This window comes from Cucumis sativus, chromosome 6, assembly GCF_000004075.3.
Source record: "Cucumis sativus cultivar 9930 chromosome 6, Cucumber_9930_V3, whole genome shotgun sequence".
In the NCBI taxonomy this organism is placed as follows: domain Eukaryota; kingdom Viridiplantae; phylum Streptophyta; class Magnoliopsida; order Cucurbitales; family Cucurbitaceae; genus Cucumis; species Cucumis sativus.
Genome location: NC_026660.2, coordinates 13,217,219 through 13,243,841, shown reverse-complemented (window position 1 = coordinate 13,243,841; position 26,623 = coordinate 13,217,219). Strand labels below are relative to the sequence as shown.

At 30.7% G+C, this 26,623-nt stretch overlaps 1 protein-coding gene across 1 annotated transcript; it reads left to right on the top strand.

Moving 5' to 3' along the window:
* Positions 1-1,427: 1,427 nt before the first annotated feature.
* LOC101216601 (protein LIGHT-DEPENDENT SHORT HYPOCOTYLS 10) lies at positions 1,428-6,128 on the top strand. The gene is made up of 2 exons (XM_004150511.3): positions 1,428-2,314; positions 5,807-6,128. Exon 1 carries the CDS (start codon positions 1,627-1,629, stop codon positions 2,242-2,244), a length of 618 nt encoding a protein of 205 aa, XP_004150559.2. The 5' UTR covers positions 1,428-1,626; the 3' UTR covers positions 2,245-2,314; positions 5,807-6,128.
* Positions 6,129-26,623: the final 20,495 nt, after the last annotated feature.

Sequence of the window (26,623 nt, the reverse complement as noted above, 5' to 3'; positions counted from 1 at the left end):
CTAATATTTCTCTTGAGGTCAGAGGTTACGTCCAAGTCTTGGAATAATCTCCATACCCCTTACCATATTCTACTCAAATGTACTAGGAGATTCATCATCTTTTGTCCTTCCAAACTTTTGTAGTGTTCTTTTTTTTTTTTATTTCTCTCCGATTAGTATTCAAATTTACCAAAAGCTTCAAACCCACGCCTGAGAGAAAGCTAAAGTATTGATATACTTACATTTATTATTAATCCACTTTTTCATAAATTAAAAAATACTCTTGAATTGATTGATAATTTAAATTTTAATACAAATAATAGAGGGTAAAAAAAGGCGAAAGAATTATTGTGTGTGTATATATACGCACACCCAGTACATGCATATAGCTCTTCTCGTGTGTATATATAACTCTCGTTTTTTTAATAAATGCATCAACCTAGTTTATGGAATATCCATTCGCATTTCCTCATTCCTCTATCCTAAATAGTAACTTGTTAAAATAAAAGTAGATACAAGCTAGATTCTTACTATATAAATTATTATATTATGTGATGATCAAAACAGGGACGAAAGATTTAAACATCTCTTATCTAAAGAGATTAAATCTTATATTTTTCATTGTGTTTGAACTCTGCTTTGGATAGATAACTGATAAGATCATTTTTTTAAGAGAAGTATATTGACTAATATAACATTTTGAATGCACAAAATCTCAGTGGGTTAAAAAGGTGGGTAGCTAGGGTTTTATACAGTATAACATTATATATTCATTCCCATATCCAGGTTGATAAAGACAGCTCAAATAGAAAACATAGGATCTTAATTTATATCTATTTAGACCCCAAATGGATCTACTTTAATCTAATTCCCCACTTATAATATATAGTAGGATTATTAAGCTATATATAACCACCTAAATTTACAATGATACAATTAATTAACCAACTGATCCCTGATTAACTAAGCCACTAATTCCAAAGTGAATGTAATTAATTACCAATTTAGTACAATAATTACCCAAATAAAATTAAAATACAAAACGATAAGGTTTCTTTCTGATCCCTTCCTTATAACCCCTCTTCATCTTATTGTCGAGTTCTAGAGGAAACGTATTGCTCATTCTAAATACCATTTTAGATTTTTATTTTGTTTTATTTTTTAAATTATTATTATATTTGCTACAAAATTGACAAGTCCACTAAATATATGTACATAATTACTAATTACGGATAACCATACATAACTTTGACTCGTCAATCGGTTATTTCGTATTTGGTTGTTTGTAGCATCATATAAAATAAATTAAATACATTTCAATCTTTATCTAAGAGAAAATAATAATTACTATAAAGGAAAAAAAAGAAAAAGATGGAGAAAGAAAGCAGAGTGATATATGGCCCATAGCATGTCTTCTCAATATAGCCCATGATTTGATTTATTTTATTTGATTTTTGCTATCTTCATCTTCCAAAAACTCTCCCTTGAGTCCTATTCCTTTCACCTCTTTCTCTCTCTTTCTCTACTTTTAATCGTAATTATTGTTTTTAATTTTTAAAATTTTCTTCCTCTTTTTTATAATGATCATGAACTGATCATCAACCTATATTATCAAAAAGAAGAGGAAAGAAGAAGAAGAAGAAGAATATGTCCGGTGAAGGAGTGGTAGGAGATGGGTCGAGCAAAGAATATGGAGAAGGATCGTCGAAGTCGCCACCAAGGGCAACAACCCCAAGTCGTTACGAGTCACAAAAACGGCGAGATTGGAACACGTTTGGGCAATACTTGAAGAATCAAAGACCAGCAGTGGCACTATCTCAATGCAACTTCAACCATGTATTGGAGTTCTTAAGATACTTGGATCAATTTGGGAAGACAAAAGTTCATGTACAAGGTTGTATGTTTTACGGTCACCCAGAACCACCTTCCCCTTGTACCTGCCCGTTAAAACAAGCTTGGGGTAGCCTTGATGCTTTAATAGGGAGATTAAGGGCGGCTTATGAAGAAAACGGTGGTTCCCCTGAAACTAATCCTTTTGCAACTGCTTCTATAAGGCTTTATTTAAGACAAGTTAGAGAATGTCAAGCTAAAGCAAGAGGAATTCCCTATAAAAAGAAGAAGAAGACCAATAAACAACAACAACCAACAATTAATAATAATACCAATAATCTTCTTATTCATGATTCTACTACTACTAATAATATTTCTTCTTCTTCTTCTTCCTCTTCTTCTTCTTCTTCCATTATGCACTTCTCAACTCCTTGAACAACTCATCACTACTTCAATTTTATGATATCTTCACCAATTTCTTCTCCATCATCACATCAATATTATGGTAATTTTCTTACTTGATCTCTCTTTAATTATTTGTTTTTTGTTTTTTTTTATTTTTTTCCTATTATGGAATGATTCCATTTTGATATGGTTGATTAAGAAAAGCATGAATTACCATTCCAGTTTTTGTTTTTATTTTCTAAATCTAGATTTGTATGTGTTAATACTAAAATTCATAATCTATATTTGTATGAGTTATATTCTAAAATTTATTATGGTTTGTCTTTCCTTTTAGTAGAAGTATTTGAACTACAAAGTTCATAATCATTAGTTAACTCCGTGCATCTATATTGGTTGAGTTATATGTTTGTTTTTCTATAGTTACTTAAATAAGGCTAGATTTAGTTCTTAATTTTCGTAGAAAACATGCGAGAGTGGAAAATTATTTTTTCTACCAAAATTTTGTATAATGCAGATGAGATAATACTAATACAACTATTTGATGTTCTTGTTGTTCTTTAATTTGTTTTTTCCTGGAATGATTTTGTACTATAAATATTGATTAATTTAATTATGGTGATCACATTGGTAGAAGTATTTGAGAGAAAAATATAATAAATGTTGCAACAATACTTGTTTGAACACCGTACAGATTCCTAATGTGTTTTCAGTGAATTATTTAGACAACAAATTGCAGTTTTAAATTTGTGATTTCTATAGAGTTCTTTTGAGATTCTTTCTATGTAGATGGTGCACTGGCTAATGGTCTTGTCAGATATATGTAATTCACTTTCCTGTTCTTTTTCTTTTTTTAATCATATCAAATTCATATATACAAATAAAAATAACTTCTTTTCTTTAATAAAAGAAGTGGGGTTAGGATTTTTTTTCAAAAACCAGAAGAATTTTTTTTTTTTATCATTTAACTGAATTTTATTAGTAGAATTCCATTCACGAGTTTTTTGTAAATATATATTGTTTGATTTCATAATCAAATTTCAAAACAAAAAGTTCTTCAAAACTACTTCATAATATATATATATATATATATAATTTAAATTGGCTTAAAGTTCAAAAAAAATTGCAGAAAGAGGTAAGGAAAAATAAAGAAATTCCCAAGTAGAAATAATCTTCACAATTTTAAATTTTACTATTAATCAAAGTTTTAATTTTTTTTTCTTTGTTGTCTTTAAATTTTGAAACTTAAATTTATAACCCTACTTTCACTTTTATATATACATATAATATATATATTTGTTGTTTTCTTCTTTATCTTCACAAACATTTTCAAAATAAGCTGGGTATTGGAATACTAAAAGAAATATTTTAAAAAACTTTCTTTTATACTAAACTAATAATTCAAATTTAGGAGAGTGCTGTAGCACATAAACAAGCACATTCTTCAAACACTAAAAGTGATGCTTAAAATTTTGTTGATGGTAAACTTGTTTAATTTATAAAATTCATTACACTTCACTTGATTTTCTTTATATAAGATAAATATTTTGTGGATTTTCCTTTAATTTGAAGTTTTAGGAGTAAATAGTTTTTATTTCTTTTTATTTAAAAAAAAAACTCCAAAAATTAATTTGAAGGGTTTTGTTTTAACATGCTTTTTAGGTTAACCCTTTTGTTAATTTCCTCGTCGTTTTCCCTCCCCTCCCACCTGATCAATTATGATTATTTTATTAATTACACCAATTATCAACCACACCTCATAATCATTCTCAATAGAATCTCTCGAGTATTGTCCAGGAAGAGAGTGACCCATTTGGTCATTAAAAAAAGATATCAGTTTGCTTTTCAATTTTATTTAGATTCTTTTAATTAATTTTTCTTAAATAATAAACTTTAACAGTTGAAGTATAACACCTTACCCTAATACTCTATAATAAACTTTAATAATTATCTCAATGTCTTTTTATTTCAAATATATGAGATTTGATTTACTCCGTTTCTATAGTTATGGTATCAATTAGAAAAAATATGAACCTGAGTTTTTCTAAGTAGATTTGGTGGTTTGTTTGAAGTTGGATTTTTGTGGGACAGTAAGTTTTTTTATTCTCCCATTTCATCAAACGTCATATGATATATGATTGGTTTCTATGTCTCAAAATTCATATATACCTTTTCCCTATTTTGGGAGAGATCAGTTTAAGTAAAAAGCCTTCTACTTTGTGCTTCCCATTTTACTTCATTCTTATGTTTAATTTCAACACAAATATGTCTTTCTTTTGTATAACTTTACCCTAAACTCTCACATGTTCTTGTCGGCCTACCTCATAGGGAAGTCTAGAATTATTATTGTTTTTTCTTCTTATTATTAGTATTATTATTATTATTATTATTAGATTTCAAATTGAATTTTTTTTTGTCTTTTTAACTATCTATTTCTTGTAAAGAAAAATGAACCCTTGAATGGAGTGATCAAAATTAAAATTTTATTCATGTGTTCTTCCCAAATGCTTGTTTTTAGCTACCCTTTTATATATTATTTGTTCACTTTCTACACATGCAATTTTCTTTTTATAATTGCATATTATATATTTTATAATTTATATGTATATATTTATGTATTTTTGGGGTTTGTGAGTTACATTACATATATATATTCCAGGGGAAAACTTTTCACAAGACATTCTTGGCTGTCTCTCCTTCTTAGCTTCAATTTCCAAGGATGCCATTTGTCTCTACGTATATATTAATTAAATATATGGAATTTTTCAAGTGAACTATTTTGACCTTTCTCTTTTTCTCTCTCCCTCTAGTTTCTAACCCTATTTTTGCAAAATGTTTTTAGGGAGACAGGACAAAAACTTCTATTAAGTAGCATTATTTTAATTATATTAGTAGAGATATCTTTGGATGACAAACTTTTCTAATGGCTGATTTGAGAAGTTATTGGTGTGAGTTTCAAAATGAGAAGAAGCTAGTATAAAAGTTATTAATTGCATTTCGGAAGGATTGAACCATTTAGGGTTTTTCTTTTTTTATGTATGTTGTATATATATTTGTATTGAAATTGTTTATATCTTGAACTTTCATTGTATGATTATTTTGGTAAACTCTATTACAAATAGTGGAATGTTGATAAGTTGTAATTTGAATCGAACACACACTATATAATTTGAACTGGGGTTTGACATATTTTGGATTATTTGTTTGAAAAAGGTTCTCAACTATATATGGTTGTTCAACTTTCTCCACTAATTTTTAGTGTGGTAATATGTCTTATCTTAGAAATATTCTACCATTTATGCATTTTTTTTAGTATAAAAGTTGTGGATTGTGAAGTTTGTCCTTTAACAAAAGAAGTTGATACCTTGACTATTAAGATATGTGGTGTCAATATATTAAGTCTAACTTAAATGAGTTGTTGAAACACTTTACACCGACACTTAATTACCAAATAATTTCTGAAATTTCTTAATTCAACAGCGAATTATTGTTTGTTTTATCTTCGTTTCATTATTATCTTCGTGTAATTTGTTTTTGCATCCTGACTCCATGAATAACTGATTAACCAAATTTAATTTTCAATATTTAAATGCAGGACAAAACCTTTGGAGCAAAAGAATTAGAAAGAACAGAATGAAATGTATTCAAAAGCAGAAATGTATTGAAAAGGCTGAAACTTTGAAGTTGTTTTTTTCCTCTTTGCCCCCTTCTTTCATTTTTCATCTTTTTCTTTTTTCTTGTTTCCTCTCTCAATGTCACATTTGGGAAAACTATATATTAAGTTTGTGTACACAACTGCTATATACAGCCATATGCATGTCCCCTATTACATTTGTTGCTTCTCTCTTTTTGTTTCTTCTCAAGTTGTTGTAAGATTTTATTATATATTTCATGAGTTCGGATGTCCTATGGTTAAAGTATTGATATAGTTAAATTTATTGTTACTTAGCGTTTGTTACTTATTAGCATGAGATTTTGAATTCATTGATAATTTAACATGATATATATATTAAATGTAAAGTTTCTATATACGTTCAAATTCTTGTCCCTTATTGATATTTGATTTTTGTTTGTTGGATATTTTCCAGCCAACAAATTTCTCAGGATTGATCATTCCCCTCTTATTTGTTTCTCAATTTTTTCTTTTCTTATTTTTATTGAGTCAAAAATATAACTAAGTGTCAGTTTCATTCACTAATAATGAATTTTTCCTCATGTATTAGGGTTGTCATTATTTACGTTTCTGATTAAAGCTCATTTGGGTATATTTAGGTTTTTTTTTTTATATATATACTTTTGGGTTTAAAAATGATAGGAAAAAATAGAAAGCAAAAAGCGAGATTGCGTTTTATAACTCTAATCCTTGTTTTATGTTCCATTTTTTATGTCTACACCTATAATATTGGCTATATATGTGTGTGCTTAAGGCTCTTGACATTTGCTCTTGAGACTTTATGGGTTGTCTCTGATTTGTCTCAGAGGTTGTTAATTAAAGTTTTAGCTCTACCTAATCATTTTTCTTCTAATTTAAATTATTGTGCTTGAATATTTAGATCTTTGTGAAGTTTTTCTTTTGTTTTGGTTTCTTTTTGCTGGTTATCTAATTTTATGGTGGGATGGGATACTTTCCATCTTTCCGTTGTGCTATTATCTACAAGCCAGTAAAGTATGTTATTTGTTAGAGTTGTCGCATGTACTATCTTGTGAGATCATTAATGAAAGTGATCACAACAAATTTATTTTGAGAAGGGAGTTTTTCGTTCTTCCTGTGTAGTAGTGGTGTATTTTTTCTCACTATAAAAACTAGTGAACAGATTGATATTGTGAAGTATTGTTTAGTCTTAGAGGAACCTTAAGACATACCAAATCGAGAAGGGTTTCTCAAGTTAGAAAACCTTGAGGTGTTATTCATCAAAAAGAAATTTCTCATGACTTACGAGAGTCTAAGTTCTCTCGTGAAGAGGGTTTGGAAGTAAACTATCTTCGAGTGAGCATGAGTCACACACTTGGAAGAAACCTATAAATTGTACGCCACTAATATTCACATACTTAACAAGAGCCTAAGTGGAAGCAAGAGGGAGTCTCACATTCTAGGAAGAGCCTAGAGTGATTATTTAAGTTAGACTCTACATGCATAGTTGTAGTCATCGTTACTACAAATAAGTATGTCGTAATTGCTTGACTCAGCTTACATATAAGATTGGATTAATTATCTTCCTTCGATAGACACCGTATGACCCCCAAACGTGGTTTAGAAACGTCTTTGTGTTATTTTTAACTATCTATTTGTTGATTTGAAGATTTATTGATTTATGTGGTTACTAGGACGTCGTGTGTGACATCGTTATCTTCTTTGGTTATAAGGAATCACTTCTTAAATTTTCATTTCATATTGAAAAAAAAAATGCACACTATATTCGCACAAGGTTTATAGAGAAACGTGCTTCATGGAGTTGAAGTTTGTGTTGATGTGTTGATGTGTTGATTATGATGCAGTATGGTTTGTTCTCTAGTACTTAATCTTTTTTATTTTCTCTCGATTGAATATATACACTTGATTTTAGGAAGTGGAGCACGTGATGTTTTTTAAGTTTGAGTCTTGGAAGAAAGCTTGTATTTTCAAAGAAACTTCAATATTTGACAGTGGTTGACTTCTAACCTACTATAGTTAAAATTTATGTCCCCTCAAATGAAGAGAACTATTCTACTGAGCTTATAGAATCTTCTAATAGGCTAGATGGGCTTGGACTTTGTTTGGTGCATGGAATAGACTCATGGGCTCAACCATATTTGAGTCATATTTAGCATTTAAGCTGATGAATAGTTGTAAATTTAGCAATTAGATTCAAAATAATTAAGTACATAGCAATATTTTAAAAATTTTGCAAATATAGCAAAATTTGTCAAATTCTATCGATGATATAAGTATATCACCGATAGACCATGTTGTAAATATTGATCTACCACTGATAGACCATACAAAGTCTATCACCGATACAATTCTATCGGTGATAGTTTTGCTATATCCTTAATTATTATTGCTAAAATGATCATCAATTGCAATTTTCCTTTAAGTTAAATGCAACTTATTTTTTTGGCTTATTTGAATTTTAGCCCAAATAAACAAGAGATAACCGTGACAATGTTAAAATGTTAGATAACAAACTAAACAATAGAAAATCTCCAAAATATTAAGATTTATAACAAAATCGCGAACTGAATAATTTTTTTTGACTTTTTATAACCGATTATACCCATTTATAGAGGACAACTCGTTTTCTACAAATACAATGTGTCGCAACGTGGAGCAATTGACATCCTCGTTCGTTTAATTTTAATAAATAAATAGGTTTGGAGTCGCCACCAACCATATTAAGGTGTGATTGGTCACAAAAAAAGTGGTCTACCTAAATTCATAAGATTTAAGTTCGAGAGCCAATTATGTGTAGGGAAGGTGTTAGCACTCTACAACACCCATAAAATAGTTACCAAATTTTATCTTTTACACTAAATTAAAGGTTTCACAAAACAAAGTTTTTTACTTAGATTTTTTTAAATGTCTCATGGTTATCAATTCACGTCGAAAAAAATAAAACCTGAGCATATTGATAATTATGGGTGGCATAAAAGTCATAAGAAAAATGAAGTTTATTTTTTGTTTCAAAAGATATTTTTTTATTTATTCACCTCAAGAATATTAAAATATCAAACTTTGATATTTTAATCTCCATCATAGGTGTCTAATGAGAAATTTCATGTATCTAAAAATTAATAAATTCATAGAAAACGCTATTCAGTCTCATTTAAAAGTATGAAATGGCTTATATATTTAAAGATAATTTATTAATTAAATTTCAAATGGAGCAATTTCATCTATTCAAGGAATTTAAATTATAAAACCCATAAAAAATTACTTTTTTTATGATTTGAATTTTTATATTCAAATGAAAAATAAAGGATTTTTTTTAAAAATAATGTAAAATTTGAAACATATTTAAAAAATAGGGTAGTTGCAAAACTATTTTCAAAAATAGGTGTTTTGAGGTGAAGTCGTGGACGGGGTACACGACTTCCATGCAGTGGCCCCCACATACTCTATTTTTTCCTTATTTTTATATTTATACTACACTGGGCCCCACATTTTTTAATTTTCTCATTATTTATATACGTGGGTCCCACACACTTCACTTTTTCTCATTATTTATATATACATACTCACATATAATATAATATATATATTATACATTTAAATTCTAAAAATATCTTTCTTTATTAAATTAATTTATTTTTTTTATTTTTATCTTTATATATATTTAAATATCACAATCTTCAATCTTCAATTTTTCTTATTAAATTCATTTTTCTAATTTAATTTAATTCTTTCTTAATCAAAATTATACATATATTTTTTTTCCAATTTTCAATTTTTTTAAAAAAATCTCATATATTAACAAAACATGTTATTAAAAATATATTAAACAAATTAAAAGAGTAATAATAATAATTGAGATAAGTTAAAATTACTAAAAAAAATAATAATAATAACACTTGAAGCCACACACATTGATAATTGAATAAAAAGAAATTCATGTTTATGGTAAAAGGAAAAAAACAAGAATTGGTTCGATTACAAATTAAATTTAAAAACTTAATGGATAATTTTGAATTGCAAATTTATTGTTATTATTATTTTTAGAGTACGTTTCAACTTCTTTCAATTACTATTATTATTTTTATTTGTTTAATGTATTTTTTAATAACATATTTGGTTAATATATGTGTTTTTTTAAACAGAAAATTAGAAAAAGATATATATAATTTTGGTTAAGAAATAATTAAATTAAATTAGAAAAGATGAATTAATAAGAAAATTTGAAGATTGAGATATTAAATAAATAAATAAATATATATATATATAAAATTATTATTATTATTACTCTTTTAATTTGTTTAATATATTTTTAATAACATGTTTTGTTAATATATGAGATTTTTTTAAAAAAAATTGAAAATTGGAAAAAAAATATATGTATAATTTTGATTAAGAAAGAATTAAATTAAATTAGAAAAATGAATTTAATAAGAAAAATTGAAGATTGAAGATTGTGATATTTAAATATATATAAAGAAAAAAATAAAAAAATAAATTAATTTAATAAAGAAAGATATTTTTAGAATTTGAATGTATAATATATATATTATATTATATGTGAGTATGTATATATAAATAATGAGAAAAAATGAAGTGTGTGGGACCCACGTATATAAATAATGAGAAAATTAAAAAATGTGGGGCCCAGTGTAGTATAAATATAAAAATAAGGAAAAAATAGAGTATGTGGGGGCCACTGCATGGAAGTCGTGTACCCCGTCCACGACTTCACCTCAAAACACCTATATTTGAAAATAGTTTTGCAACTACCCTATTTTTGAAATATGTTTCAAATTTTACATTATTTTTAAAAAAAATCCAAAAATAAATAATAATAATAATGACAAAACATTGTGAAATTGGAGAAATACTCGTCAAATGAAAAGACCTCACGCATAATATCTTCGAACATAATCTAAACTCACGTGATTTTTTAAACCAATGCCATCCATATTGATTAAAAGCAAAACTCCTCTTGAAAAAGCATTTTTCACCACAAACTGACATTCATAATTAGGAGTCTATTTTCCTCGATGATTCTTTTGAAATAGAAGTATCCTTTTTAACACCAAATCTCCATCTCAAAAACTTTGAGGGTTTATTTTTTTATTGTATGCTTGCATTAGTCTTCTTTGGTAAAGTTGTCTAGGAAAAAGAATAAAATACTTGAAAGCTTAAAAAATCAATTAAAGTCTTAAGAGGAAGAGACAAGTTGGAAATTTGGCTAAGTTTTGAATATTTGCGTTTAAAGGTTATTTTGGAATAGTTTGGACGGCCAAAAGAAGGAAAACAACATCTAAAGAGATTAGTTAGGGCATGTAGGATGCATGCTAGGCCGCAAGAGAGGAGAAGATAGAGGTTATCTTGCGTTTTGATGTGTGACTAAGAAGATCATGTAAGACCTCTAAGCATGGGCGTTTGGTTGAAGGCTAGGCGAGAAGGATACCTTGAGAGGCTTACCAAGGAGGATGGCATGAAGGTTAGGTTGGCGATGAGAGGCTAGGCGAGGAAGCCATGACAATGCACTTGGAGGTTTGCAGCAAGGCTAGAGAGGTTAGTTGGGAGTTTGACTTAGCATTTGAAGGTTGTCTATAAGAGGTTGTCCACTGGAGGAAGGATGTTAGGCGAGGAAGGCTTAGCTACGTGAGAGAGTAAGCTATCCGACCAAGGTTATGCGAGAAAGCCAAGGAGGTTAGCTATGTGATTGGATGAAGTATGTGGCATGCTCTAGGCAATTGGTTAAAAGTAAATTCAAGTGTCATAACCATGTCATCATGCATTTTGCGGTCAAGAAGGACGTGAAGAAGTTTTTGAGGTGTTAGCACAAGCTTAAGAGGTAAGTCTAATCAAGATTAAGTGTCACCTTAATCTCCTACAAGGGACTCTATAAATAGGCCAACTTCATTATTAAATTTCTCACAACTTATAACTCGTGCAAAATCTCTCAAATTGGTCGTAAAAGTTTAAAATTTGAGTCTAGTTTGTGAGAGAAGGTTGTTGTGCGTTTTGGATTCAAAGAGGTTAGCAATTTGATCAAGAGAATGCAAAGTCATTTCTTGGGTGAATCTGAGCAAGATGCACTTCTAGAGGGCTATAGGACTAATTAATTGAAATATACTTTTCTAAATTTGAGGTAAGAAAGTTAAGAAAATTTCGAGCAACTTTGTAGAAGGAAGTTTTATCAAAAAAGTTTGCATTTTTAAGTTATGATTTTTCAAAGTTGAGTCATGATTCTGGAAGTAAAACGGTGTCTAGGTAGTGGCCGAGAGGCTTAGATGGTTAGGCGAGATGGGCGTGCGTTTTGGTCATAGAGGTTATTTTGGATCAGATTGCATGCACATGACAAGACCATGGCATAACCGAGCGACAAGACATGCATTTCGATTGCATGCATGACCCTACCATAGAGGTTAGTGTGGCGCACAATGTGCAAAGAGAACTAATGCACGCAAAGCACGCCATGGATGCATGGGGTAGGCGACAAGCACGTGCGCAGCAACCCCATTGCGAGATTAGCATGTGGCAGGCCCTAGGCTATGCATGCGCGACCAGCCCATTCACCATATTGATTGACATCGTTGGGCTGTTTTCGAGTTGTTTTGGTCTGTCTTGATATTTTTTAAAATTTTAAGGAAAATTTTGGATATTTTGATGGTCAAGGAATTAATTAAGGATTAAATATGAATTTTTCAGGACAATGAGGATTAGGAGAAATTTATGGCCAAGGATCTGTACAAGTATTGTGAGTAACATCATGATTTCTAAAATATTTATTGAACATAATTTCGAGCTCTACAAGTAATAACTTATGAGTAACACATTGATTTCTAAATGATATTATTAAACATGTTTTCAAGCTTTACAAGCAATAGCTCATAAAATGATTTGCTAAACAGGATCCCAAGTTCTTATACAGGATATGCTATTGATAAATTACTACATAAAAAAAGGTCTACGATAGTACTCCAAAAATGCTATCATAGACATTTTATAGCGTTTTACGAAAAGTCTAATGGAAAACGAGAACATGCGCATCGGAATAAGAATTGAATTTTACTCTAATTGTAACTAAACACTTTAGTGATTAACATGCAGTATAACCCTAATTGAAACAAAGATAGAGTTAATAGAAAAAACTCACATTTGATGCTTTTCTATTGTCGTAATCTCGTCACACACTTGAAGCTGAGACTACCACTAGCGTTGACCCGCTATTCTCCAGACTTAGAACCGAGTTGTGGGACTCGAATGGTGGAGAAATTAGAGAAAGCGATGGATTTAGGAGTTTAATTTTGCAATTCCAAATTACAAAATCAATTTTACCCAAAAACTATTCTTCTTTCATTTGCAACAATCCACTTTTTTATAAGCAAACTACATGCAAAATTGCAAGTAGTGAGCTTTCCATTCTCCACACTTGGCATATCACCAACTAGACATCTTATATGTATGACGCCACTTGCTAATTACATGCAATGTGCTTCTTAAATCTAAACAATTTAGTCCAAGGGTAATATGGTAATTTGACATTTAAATCAAAGTCAAAAGTCAACATTTTGACTTTTTACCATTTTATTTGTTTTGACTAACTTCGACTTCCCAAGCATGAATCCGCATTCATTTTTCTAAAATTCAAATAACATTTGAATATATAAGTCGGTCAAAGTTTGATTTTTGAAAGTCAAAAGTCAACACTTTGACTTTTTAGAACTTTGACCATTTTCATCAACTTCGAGCTTCTCGAATATGAATTCCTATTCATATTTTAAATTAAATTTAAACATAAAGCTCTATTTATATCTGACGACTATATCAAATATATTCGTTGGTTTTTCTCTCTTTATCTAATTCGAACAATTCAAATTATTATATTATAATGTTCTAAGTTGATTCCTTGTGAGCTAGTGGGGGAACCTAATGGACCTATAGATCATGGGCTCTAAAGATTCAAGATTAATTGGCTAAGCTCTTTAGATCGAGTTAATCAACAATCATTAACTAACGGATCATTCCACTAAAATCTAGTTACACTCTCCTCACAGTAGATATATTTGTGTTCATGTGATATAACCATGATAAGTAAGTCAATCTTTCGCAGGTCTTTCATAGCCTCGACTAGGTCAAAGTATCATTTTACCCCCGATACGATATCTTGCTCCTTAAGTTCCACTGATTCACTGTTGAACAATTGGTTTAAGGTCCAACGTCTAAATTGAATCCCTCCCGGGCCAACTTGAGGGTGGGGTACCTTGTTCAAGACTTGGATTCAGTCATTAAGGGAACAACCTATCTACTAACCTGAAAGCGGTTAGGAGTAAATTCCGTCTTACGTCTTATGACCCTAGCTATCCACTCAATCTTACCCCTGAAATGGAAGGCTTATTGGACTAGCGCTAATGAGTTGCCCTCACTTATGCAGGTCTAAGGATAATCTCGTGTGAATAGGAGTCCATAGTTGGCTCAAGGTTAAGATTAAGTTACAAAGGATATCTATAAAATAGTAAGTTTTATTAAGTTAACGGTGTTATAACTTAAAAATGACTATTTCATGGTTCCAGTCTTATGTAGACTCTTTACCCCTACTTCCATGTTTCTACATATGAACGATTTAGGATCACATTGTTTATACTAACTACAGCGGGTTGCATCCATAGTGTTCCCAGAATAAAGTGCCTAACAGTATTCCTATACTATAGACCATTTAGGCTATGTACTCGAGCTTGATCAACGTTTATGTCTCTACTTAAAGTTCAAGTTTAATAAATAATAGCCTCAAGTTCTTAGTTTTTTGGCTTTAAGATTAGGGGCACTTACAAAATGACAAAATAAGTTGTAATAATTAAAGTCCATAGCACACACATCTTATTATTTGCGAAAATGGCAAAAACGAAGCCCAGCCTACACATCAAGAGGTAAAATGTCACAAATGCCCTTGTTACTAATATATGTTTGATACACCTTATACACGTCTGATACACCTAATACACCCCTTAATACACTCCTTAATACACCTGATACTTCTTTATACACCCAATACATTTGATTGATACACTTGATGCACCTAATACTCTTTGATACACTCGATACCGAAACATTACTAATATATGTTTGATACACCTGATACACTGCAGATATATTTAGTATCCTTCACTTATACAATCGATTGATTAAATGCACTTGATATGCTTGAAGTCCTACTTATACACTTGATATACTATTGATATACACTTGTAAACTTGATTCATATACTTAATAATGACTCACTTTACTAATATGCTTTAACAATATATTGTTAATATACTTTATAATAATATACTGAGTCACATCATTCATATACTTAATAATACTCTAATGAACTGCATAAAATTTGAAAAAATGAAAAATCACGTAATAAGTATATTAACCAACTAATATATATAATATAGGTATATCACAACACTGATATACAAAACTGAGACAAAGTAAAACAAAAAAAATTAATGTAAAAAAATAAAACAAAATCATTTGGAATTAAATTCAAATGATTAGGGCCTTAAAAAGTGGGAGCATAAATAATAAATAATGAGTAGGACATTAAAAAGAAGAAGAGAAATGAGTTATTAAAGGGTACTGTAGGAATAATGTCAAATTTAACATGGAGAAGTGAAAATTTTGTCATGTTTGCAAAATTCTAAAACAATGTGCTATAATTGCTATATCATATTCTCAAAATGTTATCTTATGCAATTTTTCTTAAGATTATAGTATCAATAACAACTTTATTAAATAAAATATGATTACAAACTACGAGTTTTAGGACATAAATTCCAACAAGGTCGTGACAGGTCATGTTATTAAAAGGCTGGACTTTTCATAGCATTTTATGAAAGCTATAAAAAGCATGCATTTTGACAGCGTTTTGGAAAGGTTATAAAAACATCTTTGTAATAACATATCTTCTATTTATATCATTATGATAGCGTTTTATCAAATCTATGAAAAACATTTTATAGTGTCTTATGAAAGCTATAAAAAATGTGCATTTAATAGCATTTTGAAAAAGTTAAAAAAACAACTCTATAATAGTCTTTCTACTATTTATATTATTTATGATAATGTTTTCTTAAAGCTGTCAAAAGCTTTTTAAAGCATGTATAAAAGGTTATTGATTGTTTATAATAGAAAATTTTAACACATATAAATGTTTAGTCATACCTTTAGATAAAAACTATATTAATATAATATTTTCTTATATTTTATATACAATAAACTTTTTTAAATATCAATATTCAAGTTCGTACCATCAAAATGTTATTTTTACAAAAGATTTATATTGCCTTACACAAAATGCTATCTATGTTTTCTCACAAAAGATAGTCACTAATAGATCATTCAACACAACACAATGATCAACCTAGGTAATAGTTACAAAATGGCAATCGGATATCGTAGACCTTTTTTCCTATAGTGTCTATACCACATATTAGTTACAAAAAGTTAGTAGGATATGTAAATCTAAACACTTAAGCTTGTTATATCTTGATAATTACATTCTTGGGCTTTATACAATTGTTCTTTTATCAACCTACAATAAAATGAACAAAAACTAAATGAATAATTAAGTTTATACACAAAGATTTTAGTGAAAAAACTAACTAGAAGTTGATGGTTAAAGAATGTACATACTTAAAATAACTTTGTCAAGAGGTCATGTTGTTGTGATTCCAACGCCATCCTCAATGTATGTCATCTTTTAGTTAGGTCTCCATAAAAGTGCATCTGACTTCTTTCGCAAGTCCACCCAAACTCTAACAGCATATGAACTGAGAGGATCAGTTGAGGACCATCGACCTTCAGCAACCACCTCTCCTGTACCACCCCAATCTAACAATGTGCATTTGGGAAGAGTATTGTTGTTATTGATACTCAATACCAACAAGGCAATATAAAGTACAATATTAAGCATAATGAGCAAGTTATAACCATTAGAAATAAAGTATTAGAAATAAATAATTAAAGACCTTACTAGAGGTGAAGTTCCAATCTGGTTAGTAGAAACTTTATTAACAATTTGATTATTTGTAGCATTAGAAAGCCGGTCGCTCCATTACCCTAAAGTTAGAAAATAAAAAAAATAAAGTTAAACAATTAGAAATAAAAAATATAAATATATGTTAAAAGTATGGTATGAAACTTCATACTTGTGATTTAAGAAGGTGAGATTTTAAAGATCTCATTTGAGACATTTCAACCTCCATCTTCTCACACTTTTCTTTGAGTTTGGCATAGTGGCCATCTTTTTTAGGCAATAAAGAAAACTTGGATGAGGTGACTCCAAATCCAAAGGCTATAACCCCGGTCTGAACCAAGAACTTTACTTATTGCATTGTTTCCCTCATCGTTTGAAGAAGTGTTTATCCCTTCATTGTCCATCTCTTTAATACGCTCCTAAATTTCATAAGTTCATAGAATCATTTAGCAACACATTCTTAACAAATGGTTTTAGTCATTGAAAGAACATCTAGTACAACTCCACAACTCAACAAGTTAAGTATTTGATATTATCCGAACTCATACATTTCTAAAGCCAACAACTAATTAAAACATCTTCAAACATCCATCCCCCCCCCCCCCCCCCCCCCCCCAAATCATAAAGCAACACATACTCAACAAATGGTTTTAGCCATTCAAAGAACATCTAGTACAACTCCACAACTCAACAAGTATTTGATGTTCTCTCAACTCTTATATGTATCTAAAGCCAACAACAACTACTCAACTAATGTTTATTAAATAAAAGAGTTTTTGCAACCTTACCAATGTTTCTGCAACTTTTGGGTTAACGGGAATGTGCTAGCCTATAGTGCGACTCTTGTCATAGACGATGAGTCCGAATAAATTTTTTCTTCAAAAAATGCAATGTAGTTATATATTACTAGATTTAAGAACATCAATATATTCTTTATTTAGAATAATCAATAGCATATCTTCTACCAGTTGAGCATAACCCTTACGGCTACATGTATGTGGAAGTTGTCTTTTCTTCATTGATTTGTACTTTGCACTTTCAACCTAATCAAACACAAATGGATTCATCATCAAAAGCATTAACCATACTTGTCTGTATCTTTTAAAACAAATGGCATTGATTTACCTTGAACCTTGCACTCTTCTTTTCTTTCACAAAGTCCATCCAACCTTCCATAGCTTGTATATTAGACGGCTTCATTTTATAGAGCTCTTTATTGTTGGAAGTTGATTGATTTTTTTTCACCACTCGTGATTTTTCTACTCGCTACAATCTACCCGTCTTTTGGAAAAGATACATTTTTTGTCAATCTTCTTTCACATTGTATCTTAGCTACAATATTTCAAATAATTCTAACTGTGTATGATCAATAAAACATGCTATAATCAATCAAATTATGCAAGATAGAAAAATATAGTACTTGAATTAATGACCATAGGATTTCCTTGTATCTTGTTGACAATTTTCTCCGATCATTTACAGTTAGAGGCACTACCTCCCTTACAAGTGGACCGAGAAATGAAGACAATCCAATTGTAGCTTCACCAATTGGTTGTTCAAACTAGTTATATGTTCTACTCACTTTATTGCACTCCTCGATTTTAATGGTTTTCATATTTATAGGACCTCTATGGTTTTTTGGGGAGTTGTTGCTTAATTGGTTTGGTTTGGTTTGAATGCTCACCTACTTCTTGTGATCCATCTAAAATAGGAAAAGTTGACCCCTAGAAGCTAACTTTTGAAGTGCTCCTCTTATACGAGATGCTGGTGAATCAAATGGTATAGGTGCACTCGATGTTGTGCGGGTACTATCAAGATTATATCCATCATTGGGTGGCTCAGTTCCAAGTGTTGTAAGGATAGCTCCTTTTTTTGTCATTCACTTTGCTATTATGTCATTCTCACTCATTTGTAACCCACTTGAAAGAGATTTTATTCTCTTCTTTCATATCAAAATCAAGACATCTTTTGGGCAACCCCATTGCTTTCTTCCTTCTCTATTCTCTATAAAAAAAATATTATTAATGTAAGTTAGTGTAGGATTATCAAACCAATCATGTAGAGAACATATAAATAAAAACATTTTATGTTTCTTACAATTAATTTGAGTAGATATGGATGAACAAGAATTACTACACGAAATTAATACAAATTACAAATGATAGAAATGAAAACTTTTATATCCAACATGAAAGTACAACCCAAAACTTAGTGGAAGTTCAAATATACAAATTTCAAATCAAGAGTCCTTCACAATCATTTCTTGTATGACTACATTCTTCGTTATCATCAACGTTCTTGAATGGAGTAGAAATACTTTCACTAATAAATGCATTATACTCTTCATCTTAAATCTTCAGATCATGAAATCTTTAAAGTGGCGTCTTCAATACAACATACCAATTGGATGTCTCATTCTCTCTTGAGTAAAATACTTGCTTAGCTTGTGATGCAAGTATAAACGACTCCTTACTAAATTGATGTTGGCTTTGATGTAAATTGACAAGCGTAAAATCATCGTCAATTCTTACTCAATTTGAGAAATTTACCTAATCACATCTAAACAGAGGAATTTGATGTACATAACAGTCTAACAAAATAATCTGGATTAGCACACCATATATATCAACAACTTTAGCTTCATCTCTAGAACATGATCTTTTTAATGTTTTTGCTTTAAGAGATACACCAATGTTTTGTGTTGATCTTTCAATACTCTTAGACATGGAATCTTTGACCATTAACAATAAAACTAGTGAAAGATACTGTAGATTTTCTAAGTCCATTTACAAGCCACTTTGCTAACTTTGATTCATTAGTGTGTGATGAATCCATTCTAATATGTCAAATCTAAATACATGATTAGATGCTTTTAGTAGCTTATTATTTTGGAGCATATCAACTAAGGTATAGTAAAAAACAATTATCTACCTTTGATTTCAACCACGATGGAAACTCATCATAGTGTGTTTTCCACAACAAGCTACTATCTTTAACAAGTCTTCTATTTGATGTAAGTAGCTCATTCACATGCATCCTATAAAATTATTGGATTACATGTGTATTATACGATAAGAAAAAGTAATATAAAATTTTGTACAATTAGAATATAAGGGGGCCTTTTCATTTTTTTTTTTTTTTTTTCATTTCTGGATGAAGTTCAGTATCAGTACTTAGAAAAAGTAGGCTCAACATTTACTTCTTGTCTTTCTACATGTTAAATACATCAAACATATCTGCATCCTCAACTTCTTCCTTTACACAAACTTCCTCCCCATGATGGTACAAAATCTTATATGTTGGGTCCATTCCCTTAATTACTAAATGCTCGTAAACAATATCAAAGGATTGATGACTCATGTCTCTACAATCTTTGCAAGGGCACATAATCAAGTCCACATAAGTTACATCCTTCTTTACTTTCTCTATAAATTCCCATGCTCCTTTCATATACTCGTCTGTGGCTCTAAATAAAGATCCAGATGTTCACCATTTAAAAATGAAAAACTACTTATTGTTGATATTTTAACAAATTAGTTTGTTGTTGTACCTGTTCAGGTGTACCCACTCTTTATTGAACATTCTTTCTCCAAACATTATGTCTCAAGAGTTGTCTCGAATTGCATTTGCAACTAGTAAAGATGCACTTCTAAAACCTATGAAACTCTTCAAATGTATCAATATCTCTTTGAAACTAATTACATTTAGTTGAATATGAAATAGTCATAGAAACAGTCAACGAGAGCAGAACTTGCCTAGGCACTCATTCTCACTTGTGTGCGTGTGTGAAGCACTCTTTATAAAAAATAAACCATGTCACAACAAGTTGCTTAAAATCATCACATGCTTTTAATCTCTTCATCAAATACAGTTTTAAAAAACAAATGGGAAGAGCTTCATATTGTAACAAAAATGGGCTTAAAAAAGGTCCATGGACTCTTGAAGAAGATCAAAAGCTTGTTAATTATATTCAAGTTCATGGCCTTGGGAAATGGCGCAATCTTCCTAAGAATGTTGGTATGTTTTTTTACATTGTTTGAGTAAAAGAGTCCATAGTTTGATGGAAATGGGTCATAACATGCAAAAGCAATATGTAGGTTTTATATAGAGGAAACTGTTGTAGCCTAATTACTAAAAGGAGATAAATTTCCAATAAACTAGCGAAGTGTTTATTATGAATGAGAAGCTATGTAATACAAGGGGGGATTCTCTATTTATAGAGAATCACAAGAATCCTAAAAGAATAACTAAAGAGGGTTAACAACTTATTTGGTAATTAAAACATAATTAATTAATGATTAACCCAGAAAAGAATTTCAAAACCCAAGTCATAATTAATCAATCACTACAAAATGCTAAATCTAGGGTTTAAATTACATTTGATTGTAGGAAATCAGGATCATACAAAACTAATGCCTAAAAATACATTAGCCTTCAAGAGAATGAAGAAGATGAGAAAAACAAAACACAACAATACTATTGAGATACAAAGAGGAGAAGACATCAAAAGCTCATACTATAAGAAGAGAATAACAAACAACAAACATAAACAATGTTATTGGAGTAATAAAAGAAAGACATATATGATGTATTTGTAGGTATTTTTTAAAAAAAAAAAAAAAAGTGAAAGGACTCAACAGTTTTAAGTGTGGCATGAAAGACATTGCAAAATCCCAACTGACTTGAAAAAATAGTATACAACCTATTCTCCCAGCCTATGCTTCTCAAATGGGTAAGGTAAAGGAGTATATACAACTGGATGAGTCAAAACTCTACCTGCATCCAATAAAAACAACAAAATTTACAGAACCAGCAGCAAACCACAAGTTCACTTTTTATCACCAACAAATGTGGTTGCTAGAAATGCAAAATGATTAACTTCTTGTGATACTTGTCATGTGTCTTTTTTAAATAGCCACATCTTCATTATTTCACTTTGGCCCACCAATAACGTTAATAGGCCTATAATCTCTTTTGGTCCTCACTTTTTAAAGCCCAAACTTAAGGGCCCCAAGCAAAATTAGCCTAAAAGAAAAAAAAAAAAAAAAACAAGAAACGATTTAAGTTTTTGAAGATGCTATGCATTTTCTCTTTTAATTTTTCCTCATTAAACTTGAAAAATATTTTGGAAAAAAATCTTATTTCAATAATCAAGAAGTTTTTGTTAAAAAATAAATTTTTAAAAGTCAATTTAACGAAAAAAAAGTTCAAGTGTGAACGATACAATAAAACAAAGGGACTATTAGGTTATGATAAAAAACTAAAAGTCATACATAATGCTACCAATACTATGGAGCTACACATGGTCTAAACAGTGGAGGTGTTTATATTGAAGGGTTATGGAAATTCATTAAATTATAGGATGGGAGTTCATTTGTTGAAAGATGTTAACTCCATGGACAAAGCTATCGACAAAAAAGAAAGTACATATATACATATGTATATTTATCTATTACACATATACACATCTTAATTAAACGCCAATTAGTGGTGGAATTTATATTTAACTTTTGTTGTTATGGTAGAAAAACAAATTCTTGGAACCTATGAGAAGGCAAAACTTTGTTTTTCTCATGCTGAAACTTTGATTCCATTCACATGTTTGTTGGGGCTCTTCCTTGAACAAGAAGAAGGTGCGCTCATTATTTTAACAAACAAATGTAACCCCTTAATTTGCAACATGTTATCATTTAGTCGTTACATTGCTTTTCTATGTCATAATGTTAATGTTTTTCAGTGATATTGAACTAAGTCGCTTGGTACAAAGAGACATGTTCTCCTATCGTCCCATGACTACCATGTAGTTATACTCTTTGACCCAAACACAAAAGGCACACTCAAATGCAACATGGTAGTCATCCTAATCACATTCTTCTACACTATAACATTAAATCTATTGTGCCTTTCAAATAAGACTAGAATGACCCCCTCTCAATAATTATGTCTTCCTAATATATTGACAAGGTTGATTGCAAAAAAAAGGAGGCAAAGAATCCTTTATATTTATTCTTAATAACATCATGTCTTTCTAATATCAAACACACTGGGATGGTCAACCAAAGTGTCTACCATCTTTTTTTAATAGCCTCTAATCTCTCTCAAATCTCTTGATCACATCATCCATGGCTTAAATGTAGTGCATCACTTCACTAATATTGTCTTCAATTTGCTTGTTTCACAAAACAACCCTAGTGAGACCAAACAACATTGATATCGAAAGACACTCTAATCTCTGATGAGTTATTCACAAGTATGGCAGCTTTGTTCACAAGTCACCACATTAAATAAGTCAAGTATGGCAGCGTCTAAAAGAAAATATACAAAACTTAAACTTAGAACAAATCACCACATTAACAGATATAAAGTTAATGGACCTACAGATAGGAAGGGAACCTTTACGAGCTAGGAAGGGGACCTCATGGACCAACAGATCAGAAGCTACGATGATATGAGATTAATTGACTAAACTCATTAACCACATTAATCAATATTCATTAACTGTGTGTACAATCCATTAAAGACTCACAGCTAAACCTTTCTCACTGTAGATATATTTTTGTGTCCACAGATATAGACCAATAACAATAAGTTGGTCCTTCACGAGTGTTCATAACTCCAGCTAGGTCAAATTACTGTTTTACTCCATGGTTACCTCTAGTCCTTAAATACCAGTGCTCCTCTAATGAACAATCTGTTTATAGTCCAACCAAAAAATAGAAACCTCTTGCGTGCCATAAAGATGGTAGGGTTCTTTGTTCAAGTCTCAGAGACACCATTTAAGAGAACACTCATCTACTTACCCTAAACTCTGGAAGAAGTGAATTTCATCTTGTGTAATTATGTTTTCTGCTCCTTACTCGATCTTGTACTCAAAATGATAAGTATATTGATTTGACAATCTGGCAACTCTCACCCGTACAAATCAAAGGACAATCCCTCACGAACAGGAGTCATAATACAATCAAGATTAAGACTAAGTTATCTAGGTCATCCTGATGAAATAGAAACCTAACTAGTGATTACTATTTTGGTGGCTCAGTATTATTCAAACTCATTTCATAGCATAACCTCACCCACATGTCACCTATACGAACGTATTGGATCATTGTGTTTGTATCAAATACAAAGTGAGTCATATCCATAGTGTTACCAAGATAAGGTATCCAGTCTTATCCATATACTATAGGCCCTTTAAGACAATATTGAACATTGATCCATGGATATCTCTACATATTGTTCAAGATCATCAAATAACTTAGAATGTTAGTTTACTAGATTTAGGTTATTAAGACAAAAACTAATAATATAATCAATAATATTTATTGAAATTACAATAATAACACTTTATTAATAATGGTCAATTGATTATATTTACAATCTACGAGTTTTATGACATAAATCCCAACGCTATACGGCCAAATAGAGAAGATAGCCTCTAAAGACTATGTGAGATAACCTCCAAAGAGATTATCTATGCGTTTGAGCAAGGACTTGACGACAAGGTGAGAGATTGTCCACGCGAGAAAGGCTTGTTAGGCGAGAAAGCAAGGCTAGGAAAGGAAGGAAAAGAAGTTAGCATGTTTTTCTTTGGACGGCAAGAGTTCAACAAAGCTAGTCGTTGAGAGGCTATGCATTCAAGACCATGCGACAATGCCATGGAGGTTAGCAATGCGTTTAAGACAAGTATGTGACATGCTCTAAGCAAACAGTTTAAAGTTAATCTAGGTGTTCGAATATTGTTAACATACATTTTTGTGGCCAAGGAGGACGTGGAGGAGTTGATGAGGTGTAAACAAAAGCTTAAGAGGTGAGTCTAATCAAGGATTAAGTGCACCTTAACCTCATGCACGGACTTCAATAAATAGGCAACTTCATTTAAGGTTTTCTCACAACTTACTTGTGAAAAATTACTCAAATTGATCTTGAAAGTTAAAAAATTGTATCTAGTTTGTGAGAGATGACAACTATTCAATTTGGATTCAAGAAGGCTGGTGATTGAATCAAGATTAGTCGATGAGGTCATTTTCTAGAAGAATCTGAGAAAGGTGCACTTCTAGAGGGCTACAAAACTTGCTTCTTGGAATTTTCCTTCACCAATTTGAGGTAAGAAAGTTGACACAATTTAAATCAATTTTGTAGAAGGAAGTTTTATCAAAAGTGTTATGATTTTTCAAAGATAGGTCATGATTCTTGAATTAAAATAGTGTTCTGGGTAGTAACCGAGAGGCTTGCATGTATAGGCACGATGGATATGCCTTTTGAATTTAGAGGTTATTTTGGTTAGTTGCACGCACATGACAAGACCATGACATAGTCGAGCTGCAAGACATACACTCAGACTACGTGCATGACCTTTCTTTAGAAATTAGCACGGCACGCACGGTGTTCGATGAGCACAACGCATGCAAAGCATGCTATGGGCGTGCAGGGTAGGCGACAAAGACATGTGCAGCAACCCCAATACGAGGTTAGCACGCAGCAAGACCCCAGGTCATGCACGCGCGACCAGTCTCATCCACCATGCCATTTGGCACGTTGGGCTGTTTTGAGCTGGTGTGTTATTTTTGGGAAATTTTAAGGGAAGTTTTGGATAATTCATGTTCAAGGGATTAAATAAGGATTAAATATGAGTCTTTCAGATCAATGAAGCTTGAGAGGATTCTCACGACCAAGGCTCTATTCAAGTGACAGTGAGTAACAGAACGTTTTAAATGTTATTTATTAAACATGAGGATTTCAAACTCTGCAAGCAATAGCTTATGAGTAACAAATTGTTTTAAATGATCTATGAACATGATTTTCAAGCTATTATTTAAAGTCATCATTTATGATGAATGTTTACTAAAATGATATTTTCAAGCTACGTTATGATTTCCTGACCAAGAAAATATTTCAAAACTTTTAAAGAAATATTTCAATGTTTTCAAATGTTTTTATGCTCGAATATATCATGAGACCTATTACACATGTGGTTAACTTCATACTGATGGTAGGATTGACGAGCCTATAGTTTATGGGTCATCAAGAAGTGTACATTTTTATGTCTTAAAGGAGGAGGGTTAGCTACCCAATGACTGTTTCATCTTCAGACGAAGGGGTAAATACTACTCGTGGCTATGGACGACTGTCTTAAAAAAAAGCTATGCAAATGTTTCAAATTAAATATTATGACTGTTTACTGATAAATATATGTAAGCTTCAATTTTATACTAAACTTTTTATGAAAACCTATTTTCTAAAACCATTGCTCACTAAGTATTTCGACTTACTCTTTCAAAGTGTTTTCCCTCTTTTCAGGTACAGATTGTGTATCTCCACGTGTTGAACTTACTGATGTCAGGCCAACTTAGTTTTGTTCATAAAAGGGAATTGATTTATTTAAAAGTATTACTCTGTATTTAGTTAAAAAGTATATATTTCATGTTTTATACATTTATAAAAGGAATTTCCAATGGGTCACATTATGAATTTGCGGTTATTTTAAGGTATCTCTATGTTTAAAAGACTTCTGTTGTATAAAGTTTCATGCATTCATGTCATGTGTCAGTTGAGGTCATTACATAGGTGAACGACTTCTGTTGACATTACGCCACGTCTCGAGCCAAGCAAGCAGGTGCCCAGGATAGGGTGTGAGAATAAAGCTCTATCTTAAACTTATAATTTGCAATTATATCACATATATTTGTTGGTTTCTCTCTCTTTACCTAATTCAAACAATTCAAATTATTTCAACATATTATTCTAAGTTAATT